Source organism: Leptonotus elevatus, chromosome 13, assembly GCF_054856555.1.
Source record: "Leptonotus elevatus isolate MCC_2025b chromosome 13, RoL_Lele_1.0, whole genome shotgun sequence".
In the NCBI taxonomy this organism is placed as follows: Eukaryota; Metazoa; Chordata; class Actinopteri; order Syngnathiformes; family Syngnathidae; genus Leptonotus; species Leptonotus elevatus.
In genome coordinates this window covers 12,998,867-13,013,563 of record NC_141251.1, presented here as the reverse complement: position 1 = coordinate 13,013,563, position 14,697 = coordinate 12,998,867, and the positions used below count along the sequence as shown (strand labels likewise).

The 14,697-nt window shown below is 38.5% G+C and overlaps 1 protein-coding gene across 1 annotated transcript in view; it reads right to left on the bottom strand.

Annotated features, from left to right (window-relative positions):
• Window positions 1-13,548, bottom strand: part of lyst (lysosomal trafficking regulator) — a 55,449-nt gene extending 41,901 nt beyond the window's left edge. The window contains 4 exon segments of the mRNA XM_086093885.1: window positions 432-522; window positions 1,375-1,573; window positions 4,407-4,495; window positions 13,112-13,548. Coding sequence (XP_085950011.1) covers window positions 432-522; window positions 1,375-1,573; window positions 4,407-4,495; window positions 13,112-13,186 — 454 coding nt within the window. The 5' untranslated portion in view covers window positions 13,187-13,548.
• Window positions 13,549-14,697: the final 1,149 nt, after the last annotated feature.

Sequence of the window (14,697 nt, the reverse complement as noted above, 5' to 3'; positions counted from 1 at the left end):
ATTAAAGTAAAAAAAATGTTGCGCGTCCATGCCACAGAGGATCATCAGTCTAGTACTAAATACCAGTGTCGTCCAAAGGTCAAAGGCTCCTGTAAGCACTCTTCAATATTTCATGCCTCTCACTTCACACAGTTCTGATTTACAGCATTACAAACATGTCAAAAAAGGGGGAAACAAGTATTGTTGTAGTATGGCAATCAAAAACTAGCCCTATCTAACTGTACCTTATGCTTCTCTACCAAGTTCAAAGAGTGCATACGCTAAGAATGACATTAAACAAAAAGCTCTCACAGCAAACATGATATGAAATGAAGTCTGCCGTACACTTTGGTTGCACAATTTACATGAGTGTAAACAGAATAAAGATTCCTAATGGTTAGTTACCTTGTAATTTGTTACAGCATGAACAATTGATTATGATGAGTACAAACCTGGTGCTTTTTCTTCCTGTACAGGGATCTTCCACACTAGTGGGAGTAGAGACAGCAACAAAGTGAGCAGCTCCTCTCGGCAAGTCAGCTCCTGAGTGAGCACACACACACATACACCGGGGTTACCTCGAAAGCCTCCCTTCTCCTCTCCTTTTGGTCACACTCTTATGTCACATTAGGACACACCCATCAAGACACACACTGAGTGCAATTCCAATATCCACTTGATTTTCATAACAAAGAGTCTAGATTAATTTGACAAGTAAAATTAACCTGTTTATAATGATTTTTTAGATGAGAGACCACCTTATTATGCTTTTGGCTAAATTAATCAGTAAATATTCAGCGGGGAAGCAATGTAGCATCTACATGAGAGTCTTGCTTCCAAGACCTGGAGGATCGTATGTCTGCACACAGCATTCCTCACTGCAGAGAGAACCAACTCCTTCATGTGCTAATTAAAAGCAATCAACCAACTTCATCCAGTGTCCGTAAACAATGATCAGCTCCCAGGTCAAAATGCACAATAATGAAATTATTCAGTGTGTTAACATCTTCTAAATTGGTGAGATTAGGCGCAGATAATGTAATGTCCAAAGTAACATCCATCCATTTTTTGTTTTACTTACCTCATTTGTGTAGCGGGTGTGCCTAAGCCCTAGAATGGCCACCACTGACAGCGAATCCCAGGGCACATAGACAACCAACCATTCCCAATAACATTCATACTTAATGACAATTTAGAGCCTTTAATGAACCTAATATTCATATTTTTGGAATGTAGGTAGGGGGTCCAAGAACCAGAAAACTGCTGGAGCTTGGACTAGAACCCCCAGCTTCCTACCACTGTGTGCCACCCAAAAGTAATATCGAAATGAACAAACACATTTGTTCACATCACCAAGACCCCAAGGTAGCAGTGGTGACCAAGGAACATTCTCACCTGGTCAATGATGGAATCCAGGGTGCTAAGCAACAGAAATCCTCTCCCTCTGACGAGGTACTCTCCTAGTGCAACCATATGACTTTCTTCCTCATCCTCCTCCCGTGCCTCCGCTCTCTGTGCCACCGCACTGCATAGTTGGTGTACATCAGTCAGGAACTCCCTTGCCAGCGTGTTACTGGCCCCACTCATGTCTGAGCTAAAAGTGAAAGGAACAGAAAGAGAGCATGATCATCATAAGGGATTCATCACTAGTAAAAGATACAAATCTCTACTGGAGCAATGTTAGCACAAAAGCAAAGCAAATCACAAATAATGAGTGAACAGAAATAAAATAAATCAAATTGAGACATATTTGACATGCACTCCCTATCAAGAAGAGCATGACCATTACACAAACTATGGCAGTTACAAATAAAGACTGAAGTTACCATATTATTTCAGTACGTATACTCGTTTGTAAAATGTGTTGGCTGTAGGAAATAGTGAGTGCAAGAACAATTGAAAATTGTCCCCAAGGACTGTCCCCTCTTAAGCACTCCTGATTCCTCATGATCACCCCAGGTGTTTCATGGGAATTATACCATTTTTGGATCCAGCCTGTCAGTGCTTAGACCATACGCCGCACACTGCATCAAATTGGTCTGCATGGCTCCCGTCCTAGAGGGAAGCCTTTTCTAAAATGCTAACCGTTTGCCGAAGACAAGACTAAGGACACGAATTACTGGAACCATGTCCTGAAATCTGATGAGACCAAGATAGGTCTTGAGACTCTAAAATATTCGCCAGCTCCGTGATCTCATCGATGACTTGAAAATTGGGCATTTAGACCAGCAATTTATTTAATTTGTGTTCCATTTACTCACACAGTGATTCTGTATCATCACTGACTCCTCAGCGGCATACTCTAGGTTCTATATTTGTTTACACAAAATGGTGGGGAGTAACAGTGGCTCAGCACTGGATGTGTAAAACAGTTGACTGTGACTTTATCACATGGGGGAATCAATGAAATGATAATCTACCACAGTGGAATCTCCCTAAACATGTTCAAAGCAGAAACAGACTAGCCGTGTAACACACAGTCAACAGTTATACACGCCTATTATGGGAAAGCAGTAGACAACATATTTTCCGTGAAACACGGCAGTTAATGTAAAAATAAAAATTTTGAGCTAAACCATGTTGCGTGGTACTTTTATGGTCACCATTGAATCCCTTTTGTAAAACAGTATTAAAAGCCAGAACTAATTTACAGCTACTCTCACGTAGAAACTGTGTTGTCCCAACATGGCCAAACTCGGCAATCAACACGCCACTTACAAAGCTCGACAAGTGGCATTTTCCCCTTATTATTTCTATTTTGCTTCACCAAATGTAATAAAAAAAAAAAAAACAAGCAGGCGTCAACACAAGACATACATCCAATACGAGACACACAGTCATCTACACAGAATCCCAGACATGAATGAACCAAATAAGTCATACAAATTGCTGTACTAAATCATATTGAAGTACTTAACAACAATATAGTAACATCGGAGAATAACTGTTTTTGACAATCACCAACACGACAATCGGATTTATAACAATGCAGCTAATACCTAGCTCTTTTCGCACATACTGTATTTTTGTTGCCTTACCAAATGTTACTGGGAAAGAAAGTCTCCTTCCAGTCATCTTGTGTATATTCCAAGCCTGACTGCAGCTCGACTGCCGGCTGTATCTGCATACCTTCTGGCACGACGACTGACTGAATTTTCTGTTCTGCCGAGCAAATTCCATTAAATTGGAATTTCAAATGGAAGCCTTCCAGATTTGCAGCAGATCAGCGTATCACATGAAAGCATGTGATGTCACATGGCAAGGGGACTGGCCTTGGGAATATTCAAGAGCCTGCAATGACCCGCAGAGGACCTCTGTAATAGACCACCACTCACAAAACCTGCATTTGTATTCTCCAGTACAACTGTGATAGTGACAAGCGTTAAATTGCTATGGTTATCTACAAGAAAATGACAGGATTTTGGAGTAGCAATTAGTAATTGTTCCAGATGTCTGCTTATCGGAAATACAATTGCAGCCGATTCAATTTGTCAACATATACTGTAGTAGATATGTTATCTGTTACTTTACAAAGAAGCCTACATTACACTTCATTTCTCAATTTCAGTTTTTTTTTAAAGATAATAATAAAGTACTCAACATTTCAACACTTATTCTTGATTGATGGTGCTTCATTTGTTATGGTTTGTGGTAGTTTACAATGTCGCTACTCTATATGAGAGCCGTTTCCAACATTTTGGTTAGCTATTCGCGTAAATTATAATAGGCCAACCGCTGCATACGTGCACACACGCAGTGCTGTTCAACAGCACTCGAAACTACAACACTGACAAGATACAACTCTCAGATTTCAATAGATTAGACAAGATGATTGTTGTGACTTGTGGTGTGTTACATACGCAACATAAAAAACAACAACATTAAATCGTCTCATGTTGCAGAGTGGAATATTAAGTTGCCTGCAGCTCTTCAGCATGTCTACAGAGACAAATTTCTCATACACGTACACAAATCAATTTACCCAGAACAAAACAAATAATTCAGAGGCACTTGAATTCCACAATGTACCATAATCTGTTATTCAACAAGAACATTTTCATGTCCTGTACATAATTTCAGGAACTTAGACAACTGTTAGATTTATCTCTACTGTTGAGCTCAAACATAAATTAATAGCTAGCTAGCAATGCAAAATGATGTTATGCTCAATTGCTTTTGATTAATAAACTCTATAATTGTATTGCAAATATCTTTTAACAGACACACACACTGAATTGCTGCACTTGCACACTGTACTGACACGCAACCTCACAGTGACTCAAACTCAAGTACATACAATTGAATGAAGACAATAATAATAGTAATAATAATACCAACAACAATAATGCCCTTATTTCATCAAGCTCGACATTTTTACAGCAAAAGCACACATGACCATGTAGGCGGTAACTAATAATGGCACCTACCAGAATTTCAGGGCATCTTTGGTGTGATGAGGGTGATGTTGCACATAGTGGAAGAAACAGAGGAAATTCTCTAGACTCTGGAGGCTGACCTGATAAGAGACAGACACACAGATAAAAAGTCAGCGGGAGCATCACAAATCAAACCATGCCTATTCTTGACAGGATTGAAAAGAAACTTATCACACTGGCCAATACATAAAGTGGATGCAAAAAGTCTACATGTCCTTGATCCAGGTTTATGTGATATGAAACAAAAATAATACAAAGGCAATTTTTTTCCCAACTTGTGAAATAGGTAAAGTGAAGTAACAACTGAGAAAATGTGGTGCCGTTGCACACTTGCACATCCTCTTTTACAACTGGGATGCAGTTGTGTTCAAACTAACCAATCACATTTAAGCGCAAGTTAAATGGGAATCAGCACATACCTGCCAACATTTAAAAGACGAGACGAAAACTGATCAGAGATGCTGCCAAGAGGCCGACAGAAACATTGAAGGAGCTGCAGGAATAGCTGGCAAGAACTGGCAGCTACCGGTAAGTTCCTGCAACAACAATTCCCAATCAACTTGGTACGTCTGGGCGTTGCATGTGCGGATGTGTGCTTATTCCCATTTAACGTTAGGCTGAATCTGATTGGTTCATTTTGAACACACTTGTGCAACTACATTAACTCATTTACTGCCAGCCCAGTTAAAATCGATCTTTGACGTCTATGGCCGTCATTGGCAATGAATGAGTTAAATCATTTATTTATTGTTATTTCCCATCTTGAAATTATTTGGGGGGGGGGTTCCAACCAAACTGCAAAGTTTATAGGTCTCAAAAGTTTTCAAATGATTGTACGTCTCTGTATCACACAAAAACAATAGTGTGTTGTTCTTTTCTACCCCACTGTATGATGTTGTTATATTACCAATGTAACAGGAACTTCTTGTTTAGCATGGACCGTTTAACGCCAGTACGGTTTAATGAGGTTAGTCATGGCACATGCCATAGTCAAGGTAGTGACTCATGTAGAATAGGTTGCCATTTATTGTAGGAAGGATTGTTGCGTGGTGCAATTCATCAACCAGAGTTGACCCAAAAAACAACATTTAAAAAAAAAATAATAATAATTATGGTGACAGGTCACCTGATCCTACTTTTTTTTTTTTTTCACAATGGCACAAATTTTGGCCAAGACTTGTGAGCGTTTTGGCCGCTGAACACAGGGAGCAGGATGAAACGATCATTCAATCATTGGATACAAATTATTGGCCTATCTATGCGGAATATATGGATTTGATAGCAATTACAAAAGGACAGAAAATCAGTGTTACCAATTGTAATGACGTATGAAGTGATGCGTTGTGATTAGCCATCAGACCTAGTTATAATAATGCATTTATGCGTATCTGTTGTTTTACATGTGAATGTTTTTGCATGACGGGTTCAATATAAATTTACATTTAGGGTACAATGGCTCGTCATTGGGGTGAAGGGCACTTCTAATCCTGTACCCTTCACATTTGATTTTTGCAGATTTGGGAACATGTTTGTAGTTGTTTGGCTCTGGAAAAGTTTGTTATCGCAATCCAATACTTTGACATTTGGAGTATAGAATTGTAAGTAGGAAAGAAATTACAGTAACTCTTACAGTAGAGCTATTTCTGATATGATACTGTGATCTGTTAAAACACCCCCCACCCCCTTTCTTTTGTCATACAACTGACTGCTGACAGAACTGACAGCCAGTGACGTAAAAACCAACGTTGACAGAAAACTAGTAAAACAACTACGTCTTGTTTACAAGCGAGACATATTTGAGAAACTGATTTCTGCAAAGGAATCTGTGTCAACTTCCTTCCTGTGTCGCAACTGTGAAAGCAAGTCTGGTTTTAATGTTATTTGGCATTATAAATTAAGATTTGAAGAAAATGTGTCTTGGTGTCTACCAAGTTAAATGTGGATGAGGATGCAGACCACACTCAAGCAGGGAATGCAGGTGAGACCATTTTACATAAATGAAGTGGCTGGCTATGTGGGATGGTTACCGTTATTATTATATATTAATATATTAATTAAATGATTTTGAATAATAGCCCTTGGAGCATCAATGCACTTGTGCACTAAGTCTCTCGTCAATGTAGTGGTTGTGGCCATGTTCCTCTAATGGGAAAAGGAAAATGAGTGGTGCAAGATAATGCCAATTTCCAAGCAGGAGTTGCTTCTTTTTTTCCCCCCTCTGGTGGCTTTAATCCAATTGTATACCAATTTTGCACCAGCCAGCCGAGCTGATTTGATAATGGAGAGATTACCAAAAGTGTTCATACAGCTTGGGAAATCATCAGTTGGAACTCAAGAGAACACCCTCTGAAAATAAACACACAAAAAAAACGTGTTTGACATTTGAGACTGTGCTGCTTATAATGTTTAATTTACAATTTGCATTGTAATTGGATTGATCATAACTTACCGAAAGATTCTAGTTGACATTAAAATAAGGTTTTTGTATTATTTGGGCAAACATTTCTGATCAGGAAATACCACAGAATTCATAAGAATGCTATATTACAGTACAATCTGTTTCAACTCGGGCTGTCAAAATTCAAGCGTTAACTGATTAAGAGGAATTGAAATTATTATTATTTTTTTTTAATCAACTCATTTATATTTACTTTCTGTTACGGCCTATAACCTGCAGTCAAACTTAGTCACTGGCAGACAAAAACATATAGGTAGTTTTATTTAGATTTTTAACTTGATGCTTTGTGGAGAAATCTCAAGTAATTTGTGCACTTTAAAAGCCAACTTCAAATAGCATATTAGTTGTACGTCTTCGGCGTATCATCTCAGAGCAAAATAGTGAGTTCAAGTTCCCTCCACAGGGCCTCGCAAATAAACCCTAAAGTGTGCTGCTTGTGAGAGCGCAATTAAACCAGGAAGTGTGAAGTTCTGGGAAATGTTTCAATGAGAAAAAAAAAGAAGCTGAGTCCATTTTGGTTGATTTGTTTCACATTCGTGGTTTACAGAAGTATTCTATTCAAGGGTCAAAGAAAGCTATTAAAACAGAATGTGATGATAGAGTTTATATTTGAAGATTTTACATTAACAGTGTTTCCCACAACATGTTAATATTTGGGCGGGCCACCCAAAATGTTTTCAAGAAAATATTATAAATATATATATTAAAAAAAATATATATATATATATATACCGCATTTAACTTTAGTTCGCCGTCACTCACTTGTAGATCGTGAGGCTAGAGAAGACGTAGTAACAGGACTGAGTAGATTTCCAATCTGTGGGTAACACAATTCAAATATTTTGCTCAACTAAATATCTGTTACAAGCGTTGAAGAAAAAAGTACAAGCAGATTGTGATTAATCGCGATTAATTACGGTAGGTAAAATTGTGTGATTAATGTAGTTTAAAAAAAATTCATCGCTTGACAGCACTATTTTCAGCTATAATTTTGGATTTCGTTTCTGGGGATTTTAGTACTGCTGCACATCCACTACTGTGACCTGCGTCTTTACACGGGTGATCACGGGAGGCCAAGTCATGGGAGTGTGGCGGCTGAGTCACTCAAGCTGCTCTATGAAGCGGTCGGTATACAACTTAGCAGCGAGGCAGTGAAAGGGACATGATCTTTTCCTCGTGAGATTGGACGAGGGAGTGTAAATTACGCAATGTTTGTTTTTTTCCGTTCTTCCAGTTTGACATCCCGACTGATCTAATTTGACATTTGGGTGATGAGCGTCATGAGGAGCCCCTAACGTTCTACATTTCCTTACAAGCTATGAGTCACAGATGAGAACGCTGAGTTAAAATGTCAAGGGGCGGCTTTAATAAAGCGTGTTTGTCCTTTATCTACGCTCAAACACTGTGCAGGAAATGAAAATGTCTCCGCTTCAGACAACCACAAATGTTTAAGTAATGTACAGTTACACCATTTGGTAAACAGGGGGATCGCAGTTTAGCTGGAAAGAAGGCTGTGGTCACCTGCTGGCTGCGGGTAACCAAAGATCAAGACCACTTGTCACTTTTGCTCTGCACGGAATCTCTTCTCTGTTGGCTAAAAGCTAGTGGAGCAAACGCTATTGTCGTCATTTAACTCATCAGTAATTCCATCAACAGAGCACCTTCATGTTGACCCCTCGGGCAGCAAAATTGAAGAATTATTGGTCAATGGACAGTAACTGCCTAAAGAGCAGGTCCTTTGTTAGCCTGAGCGTGGAGTCCATATGTTACAGTGCTTTTTGGACTCGTCTTAACAACAAACTCCCAGGTGGAAAAAACAGAGACACAACTGTAATCTGAATCCACCTCAACACAACAGCCACCAGATGAATAATTCATACTATTCAGGTGGTTGTTTGGAGCAGCAAGTTAGAGTTCCGGTTGAAACGGTGTGTAATGAAAGCAGATATGAAAAAAAGTCTTGCGGTCGAGCCAGTAAAAGTAAGTGACTTTGCCCAGGTTTGATAAACAGTGTCACAAAGAGCCAACTAAAAAATCATCACAGACCAACAATTTCCAATTGATGGCGTGTGATGATCACAAGACAGAACGGGCCGAGTCTGAATTCATGTTTTTCTTCAAGTAGGTTTCCCCTCATTGAGCAGGCAAAGACCTTAAGCAGAGGGAACAATTTCTTCTAGAGAAAATCAGGACAAGTTTCTTGGTCAAGGAACTGAGTCTGTGACAGACTCGTGCAACTAAAACAGTTTGGTTGCCAAACAATGAAATTCAACATCAAATTTCTAAGTTCTTTTGACAAAAATGCAGCAACATAAAACAAAGCCTTCAATTCTTTGCCTCTGGATTTGTGCTGTATTTGCATTCTAAAGTTCAAAGCTGCATTTGTTTGTTTCTTGGGTTTATTAGAATGTAGTACAAATCCAATTTTCAGGCTATAAATGATATCGCAAAGATATAATGGAAAAAAGATTTTGTATTGAACAATAAGGTTTACATGAAACTATTTTTAAGTTCTCTTTGCACCTGTATAACAATGAAGTTACTGTTATTTCACGGCAATCTTTGGAACTGATTAATTCAAATTTCATTAAAAGGAACCCCAACTGTAATGACAAGTTTTCTCTATATTATTTATTTGGTTGTAACTAACATAATTATGAGACTCATTTTTCAAAAAAAAAATTCCAGTTTAATACATTTTGTAGAAGCTTTATTTGGACGTACAGCGCCATTGTTATTTACGTCGCAAAGCATTCAGTGCTTAATGACGTAGAATGGCGGCAGGCCCTCAGCAATGTGGAACGCCAATCGTGAAAGCAATAAGGTATGCCTCCGTAGCGTTCCTAAAGAGACTATCAAAACTCTTGAATGCGTGGGGGAGGGTGACTCTCCCGATCGCATAATGTTTCTTTAGGAATGCTACGAGGCTTACCTCACTTTCTTTATAGTCGTTTCACATTGCTCGGCAGAGAGCCTGCCGCCATTTTACGTCAGTGCGCACTGAATGCGTTGTGACGTAAATAACAATGGCGGCGTACGTTCAAATAATGTTCCTACAAAATGCATTAAACTGGAAAAAAAAAAATGAAAAATGAATCTCAAAGTTATGTTAGTTGGGGTTCCTTTTTCAAATTTATTTGGAAATTAATTCTTAATGATCCAAATTCTTAATCCAAAGATAATTGATTCTAAACATATTTGTTAGTGATAAAGGCTCTAATTACAAATGTCCCACAAGTGGCATGACAATATTTGCATGGGGGACCAGCAACTAACTGTCATCCACTTACATGTGGGATATTTCATTGTATTAAAGGGAACCTGCTTGATTATTCTGAGATAATAAACAAATTTTATTTTGCTAATAGAATGAGAAATTGAATACTTCACATAGCGCGTGATCATTTTAATCATCCCTGGAAACGTAGTCAGGGTTAAAAAACTGAAGTAATGTTGGCAACGGTTCTGAGCTGAGCTTTTGCCCACCAATACCTTTTACCCAGAAAACTGATATTTATCTTCATTGAGTTCAAACTGTCTGCATGAGATTTAAGACTGATTGCAAATAATATTTACTAAAAAAGACAGTGATCTGCTATGTGGTTGTCATCCATTTTTAGTACAAAAAGGCATATTCCACAACTCAAAATTTTGAGGTAGACCGACCAGAGAACAAAGCTTTAATCCTTAAGACTGAAAATCCTCCGCTTTAAATGCCTTCCTTTGGTCTTTTGAAACATCCTCTTGACTTCAAATGAAACTCAACAACCCACGTGCATTCTCATTCTTGGCCAGCAGCCAGAGAATCATTCCACTAAAACTATTCTCCTAATCAAAATTCAGCGAGACGTAGACACGGAAAGCAGCCTTCACTCGGCTATGCAGAGGAGAGGCCATTTGCTTTTGCTAAAGAACACACTATTTGACGCTACTTTAAGCTTATGGACACTATAAGGAGAGCCTTGAATCGGAAGACCCTGAGGCTAAAACAATAGTTTGTGACCATAGAGTCAATGTCCAATTGCAGCTTTTCTTTGATAAATGTCACTTCTGCTTTTGTCTGTCCTGGGAATTTAAGACACATTGAGAATCAAAGAGGAAGTCTGTATGTACTCAAGATACCAAATTTTGCGTCTACATCACTTGCTTAAGTTTACAAAATTTTAAAAATGCAACAGCAATTTCTTTACAACAATATTTTTTATAGGGGTGTGCCAAAAAATTTTGATTCTCATAAGAATCGCGATTCTCATTTAGTACGATTCAGAATCGATTTTAAATGTCCCAAAATCGATTTTTTTCAATTATTTTATACTGTCTTGCCTTTGTCTGTGTGTGCCTTTATTTGGAGCGCTGTTCGTGTTGTACCCGGTTTGCCCACTGAGGGGCAGTGTGGTTCCACGCGGTCTAATACACTGTTAAGTTGTAGCCACATAAGAGAAAAGAAGAAAAAAGTCACGATCAAGTTATTCCATTAAGGGTTTTTTTTTCCAGCGTGGAGCCGTTCTTCTGAGGGATAAAAGTGCCGCAAGTAGCGCGCTAATTAGCATTAGCGAGTCAGACTGGAGTAGATCATTACAATTCCTTGCACATCTATAGATTGAAGCAAAAATCATTGTCAATCAAATCATTCAACATTCAAAGATTCCCACCCCTATTTTTTTATGAACCCTCACTAGTCTAAACACGGCATTCTGATTAATATTGTGTTTGTGGAATGAGTTACGCAGCAAAATCCACCCATTTTATCCATCTCAGGGGTAAGCCATTTTGCTGTTGATTTTTTTTTTTAATTATTATTATCAAAAAACGGATGGATTTTGCTGTGCAACTCATATTCCACAAATGCAACATTAATCAGAATACCGGGTTTAGTCTAGTGGTGGCTCATATTATAACATACTATTGTAAAGAAGTTTGGGTTGACTTTAACTTTAACTTGCATCAACTTCCATAGACATCATTGTATTACTGTAAAAGGACTTGTTGACATAAAATGTGAAAATTCGCATTTAAAGGATTGTTCAAACATGTCAAATAATTGATTAAAAGATTTGTTTAAAAAAAAAGGGAGAAAAAAAATAATGGCTTAAAATATTGGTCAAATTAGATCATCCATGGTTTAACGCAAGTCTCGTGATCAGGCTGCTGCTAAACAGCCGGCAGTAGGGGGCAACCGAAAGAAATGCAGCATGCTGACCGATTTAAATCAGTCAATCTCTTCTAATACAGGGTTGAAGACTCCTGCCTCAACCTAAGATCAGCCACTCTGTGTCAGCCTTATGACATCTAGGGGACCACTGGCCAAGGTTCGACCAGGCAACATGAAGAATCAGTTTGTTTCAGTCCGTCCTCCCCGTCAGACAGCATGACAAACGCTGCATGACTTTAATCGAGCCTTCGATCACAAGATTACATACGACAATAAATAAATCAGCAGACACACACATACACACACACAAAATCCCCTCATTCTCAAATTAAACTAGTTTAGCTGTTGTGATTTGTTTTAAGGCCAAACAACTTGAAAGAGATCACACAGAATTTGTCTGTGCTGGTTACAATTGCACAATTTACATTTTGTGCTCAGTGATCCGTCATTGTGAAAGAGCAAAAAGCAAAATGAGAAGCACCGTTAAAATGGAAGTACAGTCAATTGAAAATTATACTACAGGAGAGAGACCATGGGAAAAGTATGGGCTTATGTTTGGTGCTCAAACCTCCATTCCAGCCTTTCTGTTTGGAGTTAGCGTGTTCACCTATGTTTGCAAGGGGATTTCTTTTGGCATTCGAGTTTCCGCCCACATGGCAAGCACATGCATGTTAGGTTAATTTAAGGCTGTAAATTGTCCCGGTGTGAATATGAGCGTCACTGTCTGTGATTGCTTTTTATTAATTTGTAACCTGCGACCAGTCAGTCAGCTGGGATAAAAATAATAATAATAATAATAAAATAAAACTGCCATGGACGAAATGTTGTATCAACTATTACAACAACTATTATGTGGAACTACAAATCTAAGAGAAAATACTGCAATCAAAACCATACGAGCTCTTTATTTAAATTCATATTTATATGGTGTACGGCGTGGTGATAACTGGATATTCTTGCAAAGCTTTAATCCAGAAAAGTGGCCCTAATAGTACTCAAATGTAAAGAAAACATCACAAGTACATATACTGATCTATTCTAGCTGCGATGAGTTAAGTTGCGTGTTGTGCACTGTACAGCACCTACCTGCAGATCAGCTCCTTGAAACCTACAGTCCATATACTTTTCCCACGCATAGGACAGTCGCTGTGGACTGGCCATAACGTCCACGCCTCCAGGTAGAACGCCAATCAAGGTGCTGAGGGAGCCAGGAATAGTGAAACGACCATTCCCAGTTCTTCCAGAGTTCTTGGACTGGCGCTGACCGAATCCCCAAATGATCTCTCTCGTTCATAGCAGATTCATGCTTCACTGCACTGCTTCCCCCACTTTTTCATTCAGCATCTGCAGAGGTACCACATGACCCGTATACATTTAGCTGACAAACATGTCCACACTACAGCAGGCTGGCGCACTTGTACCAGTAGTGGACCCGTCATTTGCGACAAACCAGAGCATAAACAAAACAACACGGATACGAGGGTTTAAACTAGCTAGCAAGCTAGCCTAGCTGGTATGTGACAGGAGCTGGTGACAAGGTACAAACATTACAGATACTCATTTCCGCTCCAAGTGTGTTTACAAAATAAGTGCGATACGTTGATTTCTTTTTAGACTGCTCAAAATTTGCATTTAAATCCTAAATAGCTCCTAAAAACACAAACTTAACCCGACATTTGATTAAAATAAAGTTATTGTTTGATGAAGAATTGTTCGAGGCGTCCATCTATTGACATTTACGTTGAAAATTATTCATGGACAATGTCTGATATGTCCTGACTAACTTGACTACACTACGGTGAATGAGAAGAAGAAAATAAAGAGTATTTCCAACCATAATATTTATATAAAACAAGTCTCAGTAGCCATAGAGCCGTTTTGCATAATGAGCAGTACTTTCCAATACCACGCGTCTAAATATTTGGTGATATTAGCGGATATAATTCCGCTCTGACGTATCGCATCCCACTGTTTGTATTTGTATGGCAGCTGTCAACACAATTCGTGTAGCGTTAAAGTTGGGTCTAGAATTATTTGCCTTCAATAAAATACTAACGGAGTTCGGAATTCATGTATCCATGCATAACGTCTAATTCAAAATAGTATGAAATTATTTCCACCATACCTGTATTTTCCTCCGTAAATTAAAGAAAACTACTGCTAGCCGATATATGTAACAAATTAAACCCTTTGGTTTGACTGTAAGGCACAGCGCACCCGTTTACGGTGCAACACACGGCTGACAGATCTTATCTTTATATCTTAATATACCACTTGGCTCGAGGTTTAAAGTATTTTCCAAAAATCAATTGATTATCAAGAACAATCAATTCACCCGGGTAATTTGAATGAAAACACTCAACTAATAACACTACTTCACAGTAAAATGCTAACATCACAATAAGATGTATACAGCATATGTACCTTGATGAAAGTGCCTGGGCGCCTTTTAGAGTAAATTGGTGATGTTCCTTAAAACAACATTAAGGGAAAAGTTCATTGTATTATGACGTATCTATTGTTGTTTTTTCCATTGGATGACGCACGATTTATTCCCGCATAAATCAAATCACGCTTAAATATGGTGTATTCAGGTACATTTTAAATAACCAAAAGAGGGCCTGTATAAAACGCCTGCCTTAAAAAGAAAAAGAAAGAAGTGTATGTTATTC